The 21,333-nt window shown below is 36.6% G+C and overlaps 1 protein-coding gene across 4 annotated transcripts; it reads left to right on the top strand.

Annotated features, from left to right (window-relative positions):
• Positions 1-2,509: 2,509 nt before the first annotated feature.
• Positions 2,510-20,960, top strand: LOC110920708 (WD and tetratricopeptide repeats protein 1). 4 transcript variants are annotated; one of them, XR_002581868.2, is made up of 20 exons: positions 2,510-2,827; positions 3,599-3,667; positions 3,756-3,833; positions 4,115-4,249; positions 4,355-4,462; positions 4,938-5,066; positions 12,076-12,191; positions 12,293-12,410; positions 12,993-13,098; positions 13,671-13,813; positions 13,916-14,083; positions 14,175-14,285; positions 14,409-14,520; positions 15,286-15,617; positions 16,265-16,355; positions 18,054-18,149; positions 18,251-18,321; positions 19,130-19,257; positions 19,414-19,634; positions 20,704-20,960. XR_002581868.2 is itself a non-coding variant. In XM_022164907.2 (20 exons), exons 1-19 carry the CDS (start codon positions 2,756-2,758, stop codon positions 19,493-19,495), a joined length of 2,265 nt encoding a protein of 754 aa, XP_022020599.1. In that variant the 5' UTR covers positions 2,510-2,755; the 3' UTR covers positions 19,496-19,512; positions 20,704-20,960. The 4 variants fall into 4 exon arrangements, 2 of the variants coding, with proteins under 2 accessions (XP_022020599.1, XP_035842744.1); XR_002581870.2 differs by having other exon boundaries at positions 19,398-19,512; XM_022164907.2 differs by having other exon boundaries at positions 19,414-19,512.
• Positions 20,961-21,333: the final 373 nt, after the last annotated feature.

Below are 21,333 nucleotides of genomic sequence, written 5' to 3'. Positions count from 1 at the left end.
CAAATAAAAAAAAACAGAAAAATCATCAAAAATTGAAATTAAACATTTACAATAAATACAAATCTAATATAGATTACATACCTGCAAATTATGTGGAATGATCTACAAAAAAATAACAACAATAAACATTAAGATCTGCCGAAAGGGTTTTGAACAAAAAAAAAATTCCTATAAGATCTAACAACATAAATAAACAGTATATAGGTTTGATCAAGTACATTTACCCATGATTCTTGAAAGACTCGTCACCTAAGATGATGAGCGGAGATGGTATTTTGATGATCGGAGATGGTATCTTGATTTAGGGTTGTAATGGATGATGGTAGGTAGAAGAGACATAAGAGAGAGATAGAAGATCACGGATGAATAATTGTTATGCAAAATAATTGAGTCAAAACAACTTAAAGGATCCGAATTCTTAATGGGTAATTTGGATAACCCGAAAACCGCCCCACTCATTCCCGGATCCCGCGCATATGTACGATTTTTGGTTTGTGTTTAGTGAAAGTTGGTTTGTTTATAGAGAATTACATCAATTCCCTCCCAAAATCAAACTCCACTAAACAAATGGATGCCACATCATCAAAATGGCTTCACCATTCAAGGACACATGTAGGAACTAGGTTCACGTTTTATTAAAAATATTAACAAAATAAATATAATAACGAGACTCTCGTTATTTGTGGGAAATTCGACTTATACAATACCGGTTACAAAACTAAATAAACGAATATAAAATACAACTAAATTGTACCAATCTTGATTCAAAGCCAATGTCTTTGAAAACTTCAACCGCACCTACGAGATCGAAACTCCGCTGCAAGACAAACAAAATTGTTGACGGTTTTGGTTGAGGCACGTGTTCAACACGCTTCCCTTAAAACAGATTCCGCGCCTCCTCTCAGACGGTTCTGTCTCTCAGGGTACAACAACCTGAACAGTATGTGTACTGCCAGAGATGGCACTCGCGCCCGAGAGAGCACCAGGTATCATAGTGTTCTAATTTACGTGGGAAAATAAAGATAAGTTGGTGATGGTGGAAAAATTAGAGAGTACTCCTCTCTAAATTCTATAAAACTTTATGCATATTTTTTTCTAGTATATTTCTTTCATATCATTTTTCTCTATTTCTTTCTTGCATCCAACAAAGAGTCATAAGTTCCTTTTATACTCAAAACTAAAACTCCATATTTAATTTATATTGTTTAAAGATATTTATAACAATAAAAACCTTCATTATGAGTCAAAAAGGATTAAATTCATGTTAATGTCATATTAAATAAAATAATAAGACATAATAAAACTTATATCATGACTCTTGAATAGAGATTAAATGTCATAAAACCACCAATTTATGATAAAGATGAATTTATACTAGAGTCACCAAAGTTTTAGAAATATTCACTTCAATTACTCAACTTCGAGCATCGATATTCTATTCATCTTAGCTCCATTTTGGATATAGTTTGATTCATTATTATGATCCTCTCACCACATAGAACACAAACCCACTAATTATTATTTATACCACACATATGTAAATATAATTATTGATGTCCAAAATATTTAGTGAAAAACTCATTTTCACTAAATTTCCAACAACACATAGCCCAAATCATCTCATTTATTAATATATATAGAGGGTCAAGTTATTCTACAAAGGCTTCTAATTGTAAGAAGTGTAAGAAGGATTTATAGAGTGACAAGTGTCCAATAACCTAAAACTAAACCCACTACATCACCACCAAAAACCTAAACACCCACCCCACCACCACCCAAAAACCTAACCCCCCCCCAGGCAAAAAAAAAAAAACAAAAAAAAAAAAAAACTATACCTCACCAAAAAACCCCCAAAAAACCTAACCCCCCCCCCACCCCCACCCCCAAAAACCTAAAAAAAACCTAACCCCCAACCCCCCAAAAACCTAAAAAAACATCTAAAAAAAACTAAACACCCACCCCTACCCAAAAACCTAAATCCCCACCTCCCACCCTCCACCCCTCACCCCCTCGGCAAAAAAAAAATGTTTTTTTTTTAGGGTGGGTGATGTGGGGGGGGGGGTTAGGTTTTTGGTGGTGGTGGATGTTTAAGGTTTTTTTTTTTTTTTTTTTTTTTTTTTTTTTGTGTAGTGGGTTTTTTTAGGTTATTGGACACTTGTCACTCTATAAATCCTTCTTACAATTAGGATCCTTTGTATTTGATCCTAATCCTATATATAGATATATAGATGTGGGGTGGATATAGGCTATCAAGGATTTGAACCAGACTTTGTGTGAGGTTGTTAGTTCGATTCCCGAGCCATACCAGGTTTTCATCCCACTGTGTGTTACGTCAGAGAGTTTTGCTATTGTAGTGGCACAACGACTGTCAAGTGGCAGCCGGTAGTATGGTTTTCTGGGTGAACACCTAAAAAAAGCCAAACTTTGAAGCAAGTATGGGCCACTTTGAAGCAAGTATAGGTCTGATTAAGATAAGATAGTCTGGTTAAAGTGAAAAATACTGCACTCTCCAATTTGGAGATGAAAAAAAAAAAGGAACTATACACCGATAGCGTAGAGGCTGGCATCTTGTAAAGGCGACTTACGATGCTGTTGGTTTTCAGAGCATATTAGAACCATCCACACACACATTACAAAAACCCAAAAACCCACTCACCGACTCACAATTTCTCCTCAATTATTAGAACCGATCGGTTAGGGTTTTCACGTTCCAATTTATGGTCAATTTTGATCCCATAATCATCGATCAACCGCAATGGAATCGCTCTGCTTTCACGATGGCAACATCACCGACTTCATTGATGCTCGAACTCTACACGTTCGCACCGTACGTCAATTATTTCATGTAGTTGTGTTTATTTTGATCTTCTATTTTTTCTTCATTTATTTGTGGTGCGAAATTGTTGTTAATCTGTTTGTTTTTGTGCTTTGTGTTGATCAGTTGTGAAATTAGTGCTGGTGAGACTTGTTAGAATGTGTTTTTGGTGAAATGAAAGTGGATTTTGATGTTTCTAGGGCTTTTGGATGGTAACTAGGTGTTTAGAGAAGAAAAGGTTGTGCATCAGCATTTATTTTGAAGTTTTATGTAATTGTTACTTTGTTAGATGTTTATTTGAGTTGATGATCAATCAGCATCCTGTTCGAGTATGCGATATCAGCTAATGAAATTTGATTTTGATGTTACTATGGTTTTTTCATGATTGTTAGATGTGTAGAGAAGAAAAGGTTGATGCATCAACACTTGCTTAAGAGGTTTTTCATAGTTTTAGATGTTTATCCGAGTCTCAGCTCCTTGTTTTGCTTAGTTATGATTTTAGTTTCGGTGAGACTGTTGAGAATGTGATTTCAGTTATATTTCACTGAAATGAAATTCGATTTTGATGTTCCTAGCCTTTGCATAGTTGCTAGATGTCTAGAGAAGAAAAGGTTGATGCATCTACATTTGTTTAGAGGTTTTTCATAACTTTTAGATGTTTATTTGAGTATCAATCATCACTGGTCATGTTCTATCATTTTTGTTAACTTCATTCATATGTTCTGGTTATGTGATATTTCGCACTGTGAATTTTTGGTAAATTCCGAGTTTCTAATTTTGCAGGATATAAATCGCAGTCTGCAGTTGCATTCATCATTCCTTAGAAGGCTTTCTCTAGAAAGAGAGCTGGAGGTGTGTTTAAATCTTGGTATATCTTGCAATGGATACTTTTCAGATGGAATTTAAATTTCGATCAACGTGTTTGTTTGTGTTCTTTCAGGGGCATCGGGGATGTGTAAACACTATTGCATGGAACTCAAGTGGCTCACTATTGATATCTGGATCTGATGACACTTGTGTAAGCTTTTTCATCTCTGTCTTTATATTATTATTAGTTTATTACATATTTTGTATATGTTAGCATATGATGGTTGAACAACCAAGTATTATGGACCTGAATGATGCATATATGTTACATGTTCATCAACAGATATGGTTTTCACTTTGTTTTGCAAAGCACATGTGTACAAAAAACGACTATTAGTCATGCAACTGCTTCTGCATTTTGTCATATATGCTTTGGTGGCTTATGATATGAAAGTTAAAAGCTTGAAGTAAAAATGTTCCATTTTATTACAGATCAATCTTTGGAGCTATCAAAGCCGCAAACTCTTGCATTCCATTGACAGTGGTCATACCGCTAACATATTTTGTACGAAATTTGTTCCTGAAACATCTGATGAGTTGGTTGTATCCGGAGCTGCTGATGCTGAAGTAATACTTCAATTTTGGTCCTGAAACATCCAATTACATGAAGCTTACACCTGATGAGTTGGTTATATTCTTGCATTTACCGTGAATCCAAATTGTTGACTGCAGGTTCGACTATTCAATTTGTCTCGCTCAGGAAGGAGGCGTGTTGAAGATAGCACTATTAATCCATCAGCACTATTTCAATGCCACACCCGGAGAATTAAAAAATTAGCTGTAAGATATATCTGGCAGTAGCTCCTTAATCCTAAGTTATTTGTAAAGATTTGACATTAGATTTGAATATAAAGAGTAAAGTACACGGATGGTCCATGTGGTTTACCAAAACTTTGGATTTGATCCCTAGCTTTCCAAAAGTACACCAATGGTCCCTGTGGTTTCATTTGCACTTTGTATCGCATTTAGTCACCTACTTTTTCTAAAAGTACATGGATGGTCTTGTGTTTCGCACTTTGTAATGCATCAGGTCCCTAACTTGGACATGCTAAAACTTTAGATTTGTTGGCTGGGGACTAAATGCGTTACAAAGTGCAAACCACATGGACCATGCGTGTACTCTTGGAAAGCTAGGGACCAAATCCAAAATTTTGGTAAACCAAAGGGACCATCCATGTACTTTACTTGAATATAAATTTGGTTTGTTGTGGAAGCTTTTTACTTGATTCCTTGAGACCCTTTTTTTCTGTTGCAGGTAGAACCTGGGAATCCAAATTTGGTATGGAGTGCCAGCGAGGATGGGACATTGAGACAACATGATTTTAGAGAGTGCACTTCTTGTCCCCCTTCTGAATCTTCTCATCGAGAATGTCACAATGTATTGGTAAGTATATTCATGGTCTATCACTTCACTACATTTTTATATTTATTGGCAATAGATAACCTGTATAAGACACGATTAGACCTGTTTACTGAAAAGTACACTACGTGATCTTTTACTTTTTAAAAGTAAATAAAATTAGGAGTGGTCTGGTCAACCCTTTACCAAAAACACAGGTCTCCGCAAAGTCATAAGACCATGTATGGGGGCTGACGCCTGCCTAGTGCCGGAAGGTCATGTAAGTTGGTGACCTGATGACAGGGGAGCCGGTGACTGAAGCCCCGGTGAACAACGGCCGAAACCTGGGTTTTAAAAAGCGCGCCTAGGCGCAAGGCGCACTGAGGTGTAGGCCTCAGCGTCTCAGGTCACCTGAGACGCGCTTGCTTTTTCCAAAAAGTGCAAGAAAAGCGCATTTTTTTTGAGTTTTTTTGGGGTCTGAGGCGCGCACTTTATGTATTGGGGTATTTTTATATTTGTTTTATGCATTTAAGTGTTGTACAAAAGGTTTTTTGGCTTGTACATGTAGGTAACATCATATATAAACCTTATGTATAACTATATTTTGGATAAGAGATGCTAAAAACCTATAGGATATATATAAAAATTGATATAATCTCCTTGCGCCTTGGTACGAAAAGCCCATCGCTTTTGCGCTTCGTACCTCATTTTTAGACCTTGTCGCTTTTGTGCGCCTCGCGCTTTTTAAAACCAAGGCCGAAACTATAACTATCCTAAGGTAGCGAAATTCCTTATTGGGTATGTTCCGACCCGCACGAAAGGCGTAAGGATCTGGGCACTGTCTCGGATAAATCAATTAAATTCCGGGAGGCTTCATGAAGTGCTTCTTTAGGAGGCTAGGATCCATCATTTCTTCTTTTCGGTACATAAAACATACAACTTGTGATATAGACATGAGATATAAAGTAGACAAGTAGTTAAACGAGTTGTATTCATGTTTAATACTTGTGTTATTCGCGTTGTTAGAGACCTGTTAAACACGATAATACATGATTTGCTAGCCTAATATCTGATATCAGACTTCATACGAATCTATCTTTGAATGAAAATGTTTAAACCTTGCTTTTGCACTCATTTGAAATTGTTGATCGTCAATTGAAAGTGGGCACATCGATCTATTTAGCTGGATGACATGAACCTTGCAATTTAAACATCATATTTGGTAATTGCACCATCACTGGAGGCAAGGATTTAGGAACTTAAGCATGCCAGTGGGAGATTTTGACGAGCACATTATTTTATGGCAGCCAACCAACTCAGTAAAGCTTCTTAACAATATGGAAGAGGAATGAGCAGAAGCCTAAGCAACCCACACATATGTAATGTGTATGTATTTGGATAGTCTTATCATCACATGAACTATGATAGTCTTGTCATTACATGAACCAGCCTATATATCTCTCAAAGTATGCAAGCTCTTCTTACATGGCTTTTACCCAACAGGGATCCAATACAGCTTTGAAAATTTTTTAGGCTCAATGACAGAGAACAAGTTCACATACAAACAGGTTACACGTGGTCATAGTCTCATAGATCTTTTCTGGACACCCGAATCAGTCTCTGCTATAATTTGATCAACCGGATGATTCCTAAGCTGCTTAATGCAGGAGAAGAAGCTGATGAAGCTTATGTTTCAGTAATAGTATGTGTGGAAGCAGTAGTCCAGTAGTATCTGACCATGTTGGAATCAGGCCTCACCTTGATTGACTCAAGATTCTTCACTTTCTTTTAGTGTTGGTTTGACGGGTGATAATAAAGTATTCATTTTGTGTAGCTTGTGGAATTGCTTGAAGAGGAATAATATTATGGCGCCAAGGAACATGTGAAAATGAAATGTCGACTTGTTGTCTTCATCTCAATCACGTTACTTCCTTTGAAAATTGCAAAGTATTCCATGTAGACTAGACATCTTTATCAGCTTCAGCCTTAAACTTGCTCAAGTGATCTCTTTGATTCTGAGTAAGGCACGTACTCCCAAATTATTGAAAAAGTCTATATTTGGTCTATCTACCATTTAGATGGAAGACTTGTTCTGGGTGAAGTTGGTTGTCTTCACTGCTTCAGCCTAGAAGAATGGCTTCAACCTACACTCACATAGCATGGCTCTAGTTGCTTCTGTCAACGTTCAATTTCTTCTTTCAACAACTTCATTTTGTTCTTGAGTTCTGATTACCAAGAATCTTGATAGATTCCTTTTTCTTCACAAAAGGCTTCTAAAGTTCTATTCCTGAAGTCAGTGCCATGATCACTCCCTAGCTGTGTTCCCACTTCATTTCAAGAAGAATACCCATGTATATCTACGATATTCATAACTAATCATAAGGTGAGCATAGATGATCCTTGGAATAGGACATCTTGGGCAGCCTAGACACAGACTCACCTTTAGCAACTTTGTTGATATTCTTAAGGGTGTAAGTGAAGAAGTCTCAAAAAATCATGTGTAGGGCATATATGTTCTTATTCCTTTTGCCTTCAGTCTTTAGAAGGTGGCCTTATTATCAGCATTAAAACTGACTGAAGCTGATAAGGTTGTGTTTTACACCTTCTGAAATGATACATTGTCATACTGAATACCACCACCGTTTCTCATCTGACTCTTTACATTATCACCAAAAGTGACTGTACGATCTTCTATGTAGCTTGTTAGGGATTTTGAGCCAGTGACAAGATGCCATATATGCTTACTTTGGCTTTCCTGCACAAACAAATACAAGAGTTAAATACGTTTGGGAACCTAGTCCTACCTGGTGGTGAGTCTTCATTAGGGATCATAGTTTATTAGTTACCTAGATCGCGGTTAGCTTCGGTACGGGAACGAGGACCGGGCCCACGATTCGCTTGACGGGACGTATTCGGTACGTAGGGGGTAGGTTCATTTTGTACGAACTGGTACAATGTACCATAGAGTCTGGTTCGGTGTACCTAATTCAAAACATAAATTACTAAATTTCAAAATCCAAATCACCAACACAGTGAACAAAACAGAACACAAATGCTCTAAATTTTTAATCTAGCCGCTGCCTTTTTTCTTCCTGTTCTCAATGCCTTCGTCATCAAAGATCTTCCCAAACTATTTCCTCTAAGCCAACACTTGAACTTTCTATATATGCGCATCCGTATTCATGTCTCACTTTTTGTGGGGGCCAGATTTATAAGATTCTGAAAAACGAGATTGAAGTCTTATGTCGGAGTGAATAAAGATAAGCTTATCTTCTCTCTTGCAATATAAACAATTCCACTTGACATTATGGATATAGGGGAGTGTACTCCAATTTCTCTCCGCCGAAGAGTTACTAATCGGTTGGGAGAGTACTTTTTTGCTGCTTCCGCCAATTCTGGAGTCTCGGACCTATATGTAGCCCACCAATCAATTCCGTCCATTGTCACGGCATCGGCTTGCGTTGCAATCCTAGAATAAATTCCTTCCTTCATATGAAATGTTGCAAATTGTTCTCGTAACATCCTTTCTTCATCTTGATTTTCCAGCAATAGTTCTTTGAAATGCTTCCACAACGCATAGTACAATTTCTTTGTCTTGGTTAGGAGCTTTTAATTCCATGACACCGGGTGCCAGCTTTTCTAGATAGTATTTATCATACTCTTATATTCATTATGTCAAGCAGAATCGTTTAATTTGCAAGATAGCGGATAAACTTGTCTTTATTTACTCAAACATTAGACTTCAAATCTTGTTTTGAGATTCTTATAAATCTAGCTCCCACAAAAAGTGGGACATGAATCCAGAAAGCGCATATATAGAAGGTTTAAGTGCTCGCTTAGAGGAAATGGTTTGGGAAGATCTTGATGAGAAGGCATTGAGAACGACAAAGAAAAAAGGCAGTGGCTAGATTAGAAATTTAGAACTTTTTAGTTTTGTTCTTGATTAGAAGTAATCTGTGTTGGTAGTTTGGATTTTCTGTTTTGAATTGGGCACATCGAACAAGACTCTATGGTACTTCATACCGAAATGAACCAACCCCCTCCTACGTACCGAATATGTGCCCTCTAGCGAATCGCGTGCCCAGTCCTTGTTTCCGTACCGGAGCGAATCGCGATCTAGGTAAGCATGTTGAACCATCATAGCGAATACGTCGCTTCGTACTGGATACGTCTTTTTTGTATCGAGTATGTCTCCTCTACCGAATATGGGTTGTGACTTATGAGTTGAAGCTTAGTGTGAGCTCAATGTGCCTTCAGGATTAAGGATTAACTGATGAGAAGGCTGTTGCAACTAGTGGTAAATGAGAGGTACAAGTGTTAAAGACTATGGATTGTTAGGCGATGTGGTGTGGAGGCTAGACTGGGGGCGGTCCGCTGTCTCTAGCCTTTGTTCGACTCACACAGTTTTTAATATCCAGTAAATTAGGGTTTTAATTTGTTGGTCCTAATAATCTCTATGCGCGTGATAAGAACTTGAAATTGAAAGATAAAATTGATAGAATAATCCAATTCGAGAAGGATTAGATCTCCGATTACAAAGGTATAGAAACCTTAATTTTTTATAAATAAACATCCACACCATCAGCCTAAAGACTTTTAAAAACAAAAGGTAAAACTGTCCCATGATTTACTCCTCTATTTCTGGTAACTAAATAATTGAGGTTGACCCGAGTTGACCCATGATTCAAAATATGAATCTGCTCCATAACTGTATTGGGTTTGACCCAATTAATTCTACGGGTTAACCAGGATTGTATCAATACATCCCGGTCGATGAAACGACTTGTCCTCAAGTCGGAAAGACGGAAAATTGTTGTACCAGGCAATAAGCCATTCTATGGTTGCCGAGATCTGTCCCTCCACTAATCTTCTAGTCGAATGCTTCCAGAAATCACGAGTTTTAACAGATATGGTAGAGTTGAGACCTATATCAAACCAATAAGCAGTCACTTTGTTATGTGCAAGTGGGCCAACTCCCACTCGACGAGGTAATGGTAACCTCTGTTCCCAATTTTCCACATATCTGGATCATTCCGTCCACCATGTTTAGCCCATTTATTAGTTTGAGCAGCCCATGAAGTCATGTGAACAAGAGATAATTTGGTACGCAACAACTTCATGGGAATTTGATTTTTTTCCAAATCTCCAATCTGGAATAGGACGCCATCTCTTACCTTCAATCGAACACCGCCTTTGATTCTATAAACACCATCGTTGATCTTTAATTGACCACCCAAGACGTGCTCAAATCGATCTTCGTCGACACTATCAGGATCTTCCTCTTTGACCGGATCTGGGAGCGGTCCGTGAGGTTCATCCTCGGGTTCCTTGGTTAATTGTGTTTGTCTTGCTAGCCAAGCTTCCCTAATCGCTGCAATATCATTCTTCAGGGATAACAAGGAATCGAGTTTTTCTGAAATGATGTCCAATTGCCCAGCGATTGAATCGTGATCAATTTCGCTGCCTCCAATCTGGTTGCTCCGGGTCTGCACCATCGGGATTCCCGGCAATGGAACCATTGATAAGAACTTGAAATTGAAAGATAAAATTGATAGAATAATCCAATTCGAGAAGGATTAGATCTCCGATTACAAAGGTATAAAAACCTTAATTTTTTTTATAAATAATTGAGGACTTGTAAAAACAAAAGGTAAAACTGTCCCATGATTTACTCCTCATTTCTGGTAACTAAATAATTGAGGTTGACCCGAGTTGACCCATGATTCAAAATATGAATCTACTCCATAACTGTATCGGGCTTGACCCAATTAATTCTGCGGGTTAACCAGGATTGTATCAGCGCGCTTGGGCCTAACTTGTGGATTAAGTTTCCTAACCCTAGATTAGTCTATCTAATGATAGCATTGTATTTGTAATTCTTTGTAGCCCTCAAATAATAAAAGAAACCCTGGTTGTAGCACAACAGAATGTGGATGTAGGTCAGCCGACCTAAGTAGCACTGGAACGGGTACGGGATCGGGGTACGGGGACGATACGGGAACGAGGAACGGCAAAACTCAAGATTCCAAGATACGGGTACGACAATAAAAAATATAAAAAAAATAAAAATACATTACACAAATTCCAAATATACTACATCTTCCAAAGGTAACTAATTATCAATAATCAAATCATTTTCAAATTCCGGTTCATCTAGTGAGAGATTGACAATCGATATAGAATTAGAGATGATGAGACATGAGAGTTTAGAGATTAGAGAAGCCGAATATGATAAGTCTATTTATTTAATGGCCGGTTGTGGAATTTGAAAGGGTAAAAACCCTAAAAATAAATGGAAACGGGCTGGATACTTCTACCAGATACGTCCCCGACATTGGAAACGTTTAGGAAACGTCCCCGACGAGTACCCATGGTGTTTCCGTCCCCGACAAGTACCCGAGACGGGTACGGCCACATAAATGGAGTCCCCGTGCTACATAGCAGCCGACTGACCCACTTAAAATCCTCGTGTTCGTTTATTGCTTTCGTGTGTATTTAATTCTAACAGCGTGTTCACGGGAAGGCCATGATCAGTGAAGGCACGAAGTGTTGATCTAACTGCTTGTTTGAAATGGCATGTAGTGAAGATTGCATGGAAGCAATATTAGAGAGATTCAAAGATTGGTTTGGTAGATCTTAAAGATTTGTTCTCTGTTATCTTCTATATGTGTGTATGTTTTTGTGTGTATATATGCATGGTATCTTTTACATATGAAGATACGCATTTCTCATGTTAGTTGGTCTCTGATTACACGTATTAATTAAGCTAGAAACCCTAATTAGCTTTATGGCATCAGAACACGTTACAGTTATGAAACATGTGGCTCAATGTGATATTCTTGTAACAAATATGTTGATTATGGTAGAAAAACAAAGCTTAAATTGAAGGAATGGTTTTTGTTTTAAGCTGTCATCCAATCTTTGATTGTTATAATAACTAAAGCTCCTAGTCACCACAAGTACTTCAATAGGTGTTGAAATTAGTTGACCTAATCATATTGTAAGCTGCACTTGATCCCTTTTTTTCCTTCACATGCTTTTTGTTTAATGCCAGCTTGATTTGCGATGTGGAGCAAAGAAATCATTAGCTGATCCACCTAGACAGTCACTTGTTCTGAAATCTTGTGACATCAGCAGTACCAGGCCTCATTTACTGCTTGTTGGTGGGAGGTAATCTTCAGTCCTCATCATTCTTGTCACTTAATTTTACAGTTTGCACCCATCTTGTTTCATACGTTTTATAGCTGATTTGTTATTCGAAATGTTTGCAGCGACTCATTTGCTCGTTTATACGATAGACGCATGCTTTCACCACTTTCTTCTGGCCGCAACAAACAACCACCACCTCCTTGTGTTAACTACTTCTGCCCAATGCATCTTTCTGATCATGTTAGTTCTTTGTCAGTATCTGCTTAACATTTCGTGATTTAGTAAAATGCCATTTTCGTCCCTGAGGTTTGGCCAGTTTTGCGACTTTCGTCCAAAGGCTTGTTTTTCAGCATCTGGATCCAAAAGGTTTGAAATCTTTCCATTTTCATCTGGCTCGTCAACTCCATCCATTTTTCTCCGTCAAGCCGGGGGCATTACCGTCTTTTTTGAAATTTTTATTAAACAAAAAACACTATAAGAAATAAAGATCCACCTCTGTTGACTTTATTTTTTATAGTGTTTTTAGTTTAATAAAAAAAGTCTAAAAAGACGGTAATACCCCTGACTTAAGGGAGAAAATGGATAAAGTTGACGAGTCGGATGAAAATGGCAAGATTTCAAACTTCTGGATCCAGATGCGAAAAAAAAAACAAATCTTTGGACGAAAATGGCATTTTACTCTATCGTGATACTTTGTATATTTTACTTATGCATAAATTGAAGCAATTTCTTTGTCCCTTGATATTTATGGTATAGTTTCATGTTTTCATTTGTCCAATAGATGATGGCTTTTAAGCTTTCAACATGTTTATTCTTTTGCAGGGGCGACAAGGTTTACACCTTACTCATGTTACATTTAGTCCAAATGGAGAAGAGATTCTTCTCAATTATAGCGGTGAACATGTCTACTTAATGGATGTAAATCCTGGTATTTTTCTTCCTTAAAAGTTATTTTATTATTTTATTAAAGCCTAGTTATAACCATGAATATTATATATAACAAATACCCCCCCCCCCCTCAATACTCAAAAAAATTACTATTCATAACATTTGCCCGATCATATGCTGCCATGTGGCAGCCTATACTTTCTGCTTTTTTTACAAAACTCTTTTGCCTTTTAGTGTATATTTTTACTTACACCCCTGCACATTAATCAACCTATCTTTTTTTTCTTTTTAATCAACCAATCTACTTTACTGCCCTTGAACTTTAATAAAGTTATCGTACTGCCCCTAAACTTCACTAAAGTTACTTTTTTTTACCCTTTTTACAACTATACTGAGTTCCAGTTTTACAACTTTACTTTTTTATTTAAAAAAGAGAATTCCCCTGAACTTTAATAAAGTTATTATACAACCCCTAAACTTCAATAAAGTTACTTTTTTCTCCTTTTTTTACAACTATACCAAGTGCCTGTATTGTACTGATACTGCCACAACGCACGAGGTAAAATACCAGTTACATGTTATTAACCACTTGCAATATTTGTGGCTTTATAGTTCAGGGAAGTTCTATGCGGTACACATCAGATGATGCGATGAAGTTTTTCAATCCAACTACCATACTGAAGGAGGTGCAATCTAAACCACCACACTCTGATTTCCCAAATCGTGTTCTTGCAAAGAGAAACCTCACAGCTAGTGTATGCTTCCGTTTTCAGTTATATTCTACGTTTGGTTTTATCACTAACAGAATTGTTAATCCTTGTTTTCTGATTGTTAACTTTGAATCTAATGACTGACAGCTTGATCAATGCCGTAAACTTCTTCAAATTGCAGAGAAGTCTTTAAAAGAGGGAGCCAACTATTACTACGGTATCGAGGCTTGTAATGATGTTTTGCATGGTCATGGTCAGATTGGACACACATTGATACTTGAATGTTTGTGTTTACGAGCAGCGTTGTTTCTGAAGGTCTACATAAAGCTTATTTATTTTTATCTTTTGTAGCTAACTAGTCTTCTTTACCTCTGTTCATTCTTTTAAAATTTTTGATTGTTTTCAGCGTGATTGGAAAAATGATGTTCATATGGCCATAAGAGATTGTCTTAGAGCTGTGGAAATTGATCCCGCATCATTTAGAGCCCTACACTGCATGTCTGAAGCTCTATTACAGGCAAACTCCAAGTTCTGATCTTATAAATTCTTGTAGTTATGTATGATAAAGAAGTTGCATGACGGGGTATTTTTTTTTTTTTTTTGTTTGTATTGATATTTCTGGCCTGTATCTGCATATCAGTTGGGTAAACTCAAAGAAGCTACGGACTTTGTTATTGCTGCCCAGTTTGCAGCTCCATCTAATCCTGAAGCTGTTGAGATAGTGGAGAGTATAAAAAAACGTATCAATACAGGTTAGTAAAGATCACATGTATATAGAAAATGATATAATCGTATGCTAGTATATTTTAAACTCTACATAGCGTTTCACTGTGTTTCAAATATTGTATCTAAATATGTTCGTGTTTGTTCATTAAGAAAATGGGCATGTTTGGGTTCGTTTATGTCCGTCCGTTAAAAACCTAAACGAACATAAAACAACACAAATGAACATAAATGACCAAATATAAACAGACATGAAGTAGCTTTTTCATATAAATTATTGATTAATTACGATAAGCTATATTGGAAAGCCCGTTTTTAATTACTGGAAATCTCAATTATCAATTAGTTGTATGTATATAAGTAGTTAAAAAACCTCCTTTATGTTTATATTTATATAAATATAACTCCATATGTATTTATTAAAATATTAACGAACATAAACGGACATTCATCGACATAAATGACCTGTGCTCATGTTCGTTCATTTAATTCATCATCATCATCATCATACTCGGTAAATCCCACCAATAGCAAAGCAAAGCAAAGGAGGGTAAATCCCACCTGTGCTCATGTTCGAACATTTAATTCATAATTAAATGTTCGTTCATTTAATTAAATGGACAAATGATTTTGTTCATGAATGTTTGTTTATTTAATAAAAAATCTTCTCACCGAACAAGTTCACGAATAGTTCATGAATGTTCGGTTCGTTTACAGGCCTAATTTTCATGTATCCTCTTGATGTTCATTTTATTTGTTAATTTGTACGCGTAATTAGTTATATATTTTTTTAGCGGAAGCTGGCAAGCCAAAGGAAGGAGGTCCTAGTTCTGAAGCTAGTAGAGTATTATCTCTGAGTGACATACTGTATAGATCAGATGCGAGTAGTGATACTTCACAACCTATGTCCGAAAGAGAAAATTCTGATTACGAGGACGATTTGGAAGTTGATTTTGAAAATTCAATATCAGGCGATGAAAGCCATGATGCTGAATCTAACAACTTATACCCAACTCTTAAAGTCAGAGTCCACAGAGAACGTGATTCAGCGAAGAATACTTTCCATACAAGTAGCTCCGGTGGATCACCAAAATCGTATTCTCCAACTGACAAAATTACTCGTCAGGTTTCAGCTTTTCTCTCAGTTAATTTGCAATGGAGTTAAGTACGCAGATAGTCCCTGTGGTTTAGCAAAAGTAACACCTATAAGTACTAGCTTTTTTTGTAACATGTTCAGGTTCTATGGTTTCGATTTTGTAACATGTTGGGGTACTAAGGTCAAGGGAGGTTAAATAGTATGTTAAGTTGTGCTGAAATGACCAAAATGCCCTTTAATAACTAGAGGGACTATTTTTGAATTTACTATATTTCATTACAAGGATCATTTTTGCAGTTTATTCATATTAGAATTATCTATTAAGAGTATACAAACTTAAAAACTGAAAACCATAAAATTATAACAAATAAAATAAATATATATATACTCTATATATTACAATATATATTTTTATAAAAACAATACTTTTATCAATATAAGGGTATTTTAGTCATTTTACACTGATTTAGCAGAAAAGTTAACGGCAGTTAGCCTTAATACTCGAAGGTGTTACAAAATCGGAACCATAGAACCTGAACATGTTACAAAAAAAGTTAGTACTCAAAGGTGTTACTTTAAATAAACCACAAGGACTATCTGTGTAATTTGTTTATAATTGAAGTACTTTTTGATTGATTAGTGTTTATTTAATACTTATACACGTATCATCCCTGTAGCATGAGAGGGCAATAGATATGAAGCAAAGATATGTGGGTCATTGTAATGTAGGGACAGACATCAAACAAGCCAGTTTTCTTGGGCAAAAAGGTACTATGTGTGTGTTTAATCTCCTCTTTTGTGCTTATTATTGACTGTTAGACTTACATCATTTGATCAATCAGTCTGTGACATTACTAATCAGAAACTATATAGTTTATCATCTGGCACATGTGGTTCATGAGTGGTACCAGAGCTGGAGTTTTTTGGCGGGGTTGGGTAATGGGTCAAAATGTTCACTTCATATTGGGTAAATTTTTTTATGTTGTTTAAAACGTGTCAATTTGGTCTTAAACTCTCATGTCATATGATTACTCAAATTATATATATATATATATATATATATAGAGAGAGAGAGAGAGAGAGAGAGAGAGAGAGAGAGTTAGGATCATGTGAGAAGCACTTGGCTAATTGAGAAACGCGAGAAGCATTCTGGACCACATGTTTTTCCTAAGCAAAAATGCAAAAAAAAATTTGGAAAAATCGGAGCTTTTTCTGTCAGGGTTTTTTTGGATATATACATGCATCTATAATTGATATAAACACATGTATATTGCCAATCTTTAAATATACATATATGTACACATATAAGTATTGTACTTCTATGTTTGATAATGTACATATATGTACAAGGAATATTTGATTTTAATAATCCCAACTATTCGCCGTTGGCAGCCAACATCCCCAACTTCAAAAATAACCATCAGCAGTCCCAACTATTGACATATTGGCTGGCCACCAATGGACCCTGACTAACAGAACCCTAACGCCGCTAGTCTTCAGTCGCCGGAAAACCTTTTTGGCCAGAAAAAAGGTTTCTAAAGGTCTGATCTATGGTTACAAAGAGGTTTGGGACGAAAATGTTGAGTTTTCTGGCCAAAAACGTTTTTTCGGCGACCGGAGACAATGGCGTTGGGGTTCTCTTAGTCAGGGTCCATTGGAGGCCAATATGTTAATAGTTCCAATATGTTAATAGTTGGGACTGCCAGTGGTTATTTTTTAAGTTGGGACTGTTGGTGGCCAACGGCGAATAGTTGGGATTATTAAAATCCAATATTCCTATGTACAAATGTTTATAAATGATTGTACATATATGTATACAAAGGAAGATTATGGTTCTAAATATGTTTTTTTATAGTGTACATATGTGTAAAATACGTGTTTTAAAGTTGGAAAACGAGTATCGTGCATATATGTTTCATACTATACACATATGCGTAGTTTAAGAATTGACAATACACACATGTGTATGTTTAAAAATTGAAAATATACATATGTATACATCCCCCGAAAAAAACCCTCTTAATAACGTGCGATTAGAAGTAAATTTTTTTTTGTCTTAGAGAAGATGTGTGGTCCAGAATCGTTCTCACGGTTCTCAATTAACATGTGTTTCTCTTAGGATCCCTACCAATAAAATCTAAATTTTTAGGTAAATGATTCACAAGAGTTGTACGCATAAAGCTACACTATAGGCAACTTTAACCTATTTGACCAATTTCCTTTATAGCTATATTTTTATTCCACCCATTTGAGATCAACATAACAATATCCAGCATAAAAATGGTTGAGAATGCCACCTCTAGTTGGTGTTGTGAACTATACAACACATATATTAGTGTTACCGCCCACATTACTCTCTGCAGAATTGGAAAAGGATTTTTTTTTAAGTCTTACCTCTTCGAAGCTTAACTATATAATATTCTTAGGACTCGCATATACTTTCATGAACACATTTTGTTATGGCAGGGGAGTACATTGCTGCCGGAAGTGATGATGGTAGATGGTTTATTTGGGAAAAGAGCACTGGCAGACTAATTAAAATGCTTCTTGGGGATGGAGCTGGTATGTTTTTGTGTGTCTATACATACACCCAAACACACTTTCTACCTGAGTTGGTCCTTGTTTCTTGTTGGCTAATATATATATATATTTTTTTTTTGCAGTTGTGAACTGTGTGCAAAGTCATCCATTTGATTGTGTTGTAGCTACTAGTGGCATAGATAATACCATCAAGGTAACCAGCATATATAGATTGTTGGTGGCAAAATGGGTGGGTCAGGCTGTCAATTTAGGGGTGCAAACGAGCCGAGGCGAGCCCAAGCTCGAGCTCTATTAACTTTTAAGAGCTCGAGCTCGGCTCGTTTATTATCTATTAATATATTAAGTAAAAATAATATAAATAATAGACTCGTTTAGGCTCACGAGCTCGATAAATGAAGCTCGGGCTAATTTCTAAACAAGCTTATTTTTAGGTTCGGGAACGGCTCGTAAACAAGTTTAAATAAGCTCGGCTCGGCTCGTTTATTAGACAACTTTAAATAAGGGGTAAATGTTATTAAGTATTAATAAAAACTAACATTACACTAAGGCTTGTTAGGCTCGGCTTCGCATGTCAGGCTCGAGCTTGGGCTCGACAAGGCTCGGCTCGTTTCAAGCTTTCTCTCGAGCCGATCTCCTAGTCAGGCAGCTTGGGTACGGGTTCGATTGGCTTTTCCCGAAAAGCATTTGTCCAAAAATATTATATAAAATAATATTTAGTGACACGTATTAAAGGTTGCAACATTCCAGTCTGATCTTTTTAATATAGTGATTTATGATGTTTTATTCAAAAAATACACTTTGGGCGACTTTCAACCACCCGTTTCCCTTTTAAGCTATTTCTTTTTTATTTTACACGTCTGATCTGTAAGAGATCAACAGGAACCTCAAAAGTCCTGTTCATAAGTCACTAGTAAAATTTTCCACCTCTGATTTCTAGGTATATGTTCTTATACATGAATATAATTGGTTCAATAGATGACAAATAGATATTTTGTGCTCAGATTTGGACCCCGCTTGCTTCAGTTCCATCTGTCGTTGCTGGAGGAGCAGCCGGACCTGACACTGCTAATATTATAGATACAATGGAAGGCAATCAACGCAGATTATCCCATAACCGTGAATCGTTGTTGTAAGTGCTACAATATCGTGTTTTGTTTTGTTCTTATTTTGACCTCTGGGGAGACCGCCATTCGGTTCATCATCCTGCACTATATTAGAAACCGTCTTCTGTGCATCTTGTGGGAAAATAATTAATGTAATAGGTTTTAGACTCTTATATCTGCAGGCCATTCGAGATATTAGAAGGGTTCCGGATGCATGAGTTTCCTGAAGGATCGTTGCGCCCGTTTGAGTGTATACAGAGTTAGGTTCACCCGGCTTTAAGGTAACGCATTTTGTTTTTAGGGATGGTTTCATATCATAGCTATTAAAGCGAGCGCCCAGGCGCAAATAAAGCCCCGGGCCCAACAAATCGCCCCGAGTGCGCCTCGCGCCTTTAATCTTCAGGTTAGTTCATAATCTTCTTCATAGTTATTAAAGCGAGCCCCCAGACGCGCCTAGGCGCAAATAAAGCCCCGGGCCCAACAAATCGCCCTGAGTGCGCCTTGCGCCTTTAATAACTATGTTTCATATACGATATATCCCTCTCAAAACTTAATATTATATCATATTTGCCCAACAAAAGTTCATATATCAAGTGCACTCATTTTCACATTTATGATATTTTTACCCTTCCTTTATAGCTTGCATTAGTATATGAGAGTTTGGAGTGTAAAGAGAAAGAAGGGTATAATAGTCATATTACAAATTGTATTTAATGAAATGAAATGAGCTGAAGAAGTTATGAAATTTTGGATTTGGTCCCTAGTTTTTCAAAAGTACCTTGGCATTATGCTAGTTAAATTGACCTTGGTATTTTCATTTTGAGTAAAATACACGGGTGGTCCCTATGGTTAACCAAAATTTTGGATTTGGTCCCTAGTTTTTCAAAAGTATATGGATGGTTCTTGTGGTTTGCATTTTGTATAGTATTTAGTCCCCAGCTAACAAATCTAAAGGTTTTAACATGTCCAAATTAGGGGCTAAATGTGTTATAGAGTGCAAACCATAGGGACCATCCATGTACTTTTGGCAAAAGTTGGGGACTAAATGTGTTACAAAGTGAAAACCACATGAATCATCTGCGTACTTTTGGAAAGCTATGGACCAAATCCAAAATCTTGGCCAACCGTAGGGACCATCCGTGCACTTTTCTCTTTCATTTATAAGGTTTTATAGGAATTCGACTAGTATTACAACAGTTATCCATTGAACGGTATTTTCATTTTCTAAGCTTATGCACTCAAAACATCTAGGAATTCGACTAATGGCTGCCCCTGGCGCGTAATGAGCACACTGGAATGGATCCATCACATTTCAATCTTTTTTTATTTTTTAAAATGGTTAATGTGATTACATTAATAATCTAAACTTCTAAAAGAAACAATTTATGAGGGAGGTTTTAAGCAGATTTAATGACTTTTATTTAAACCGTTTTATCATTTACTTTGACCGGTCTTTTTGTGCATTTTGGCAGATGGTTTTTGGTGGGATATCAATTGGACCAACTAAACCCGTTTCGAGGTTGTCGGGACTTGAAAGTTTTTGTTCTTATTATGTTCATTCTTGATCTTTTGCATCTTGGTTTGTCATTTGAGATTTTTGGTTCCCTGTGCAATTATCACTCTGCTCCTACAATATCAAGCTTTAATGTACAGTTTAATAGTTTAATCTTAAAAAATGAAATAGCAATAAATCACATGTACACGAAAACGTGGATGAAGTTGTGTATTAGTGCTTTCTCATTGTGTTTATAGAGGATGCAATTTTGTTTAAAGGGTTTGATTTTAGTGTTACACAAGTTCGGTTTGTGTGAACCTATACATACAAGCAAGGGCCCCGCCCTTTTTTACTTCGTAGTGTAATTTTCTGTTTTTATGGGTCGTGTAAAATATTCGAACTTTTAAGGGCCCCCTCCCCCTTTTGAATTTTCGTTCAAGCTTCATCACTAAATACAAGCAAAATAGATTTGGATTTGAATTTTCGTTCAAGCTCCGTCACTAAATACAAGCAAAATAGATTTGGAGGTGAAGTGACAGTATCTAAAAATTGATCAGGGATTAAGACATTAAGTAAATCATTAAAGCCTTGGAAAAATTGAAATTGG

The sequence above is a fragment of the Helianthus annuus genome, chromosome 2, assembly GCF_002127325.2.
Source record: "Helianthus annuus cultivar XRQ/B chromosome 2, HanXRQr2.0-SUNRISE, whole genome shotgun sequence".
Lineage (NCBI taxonomy): Eukaryota > Viridiplantae > Streptophyta > Magnoliopsida > Asterales > Asteraceae > Helianthus > Helianthus annuus.
The sequence above is the reverse complement of the archived record's forward strand: the minus strand, read 5'-3'. Positions and strand labels throughout refer to the sequence as shown.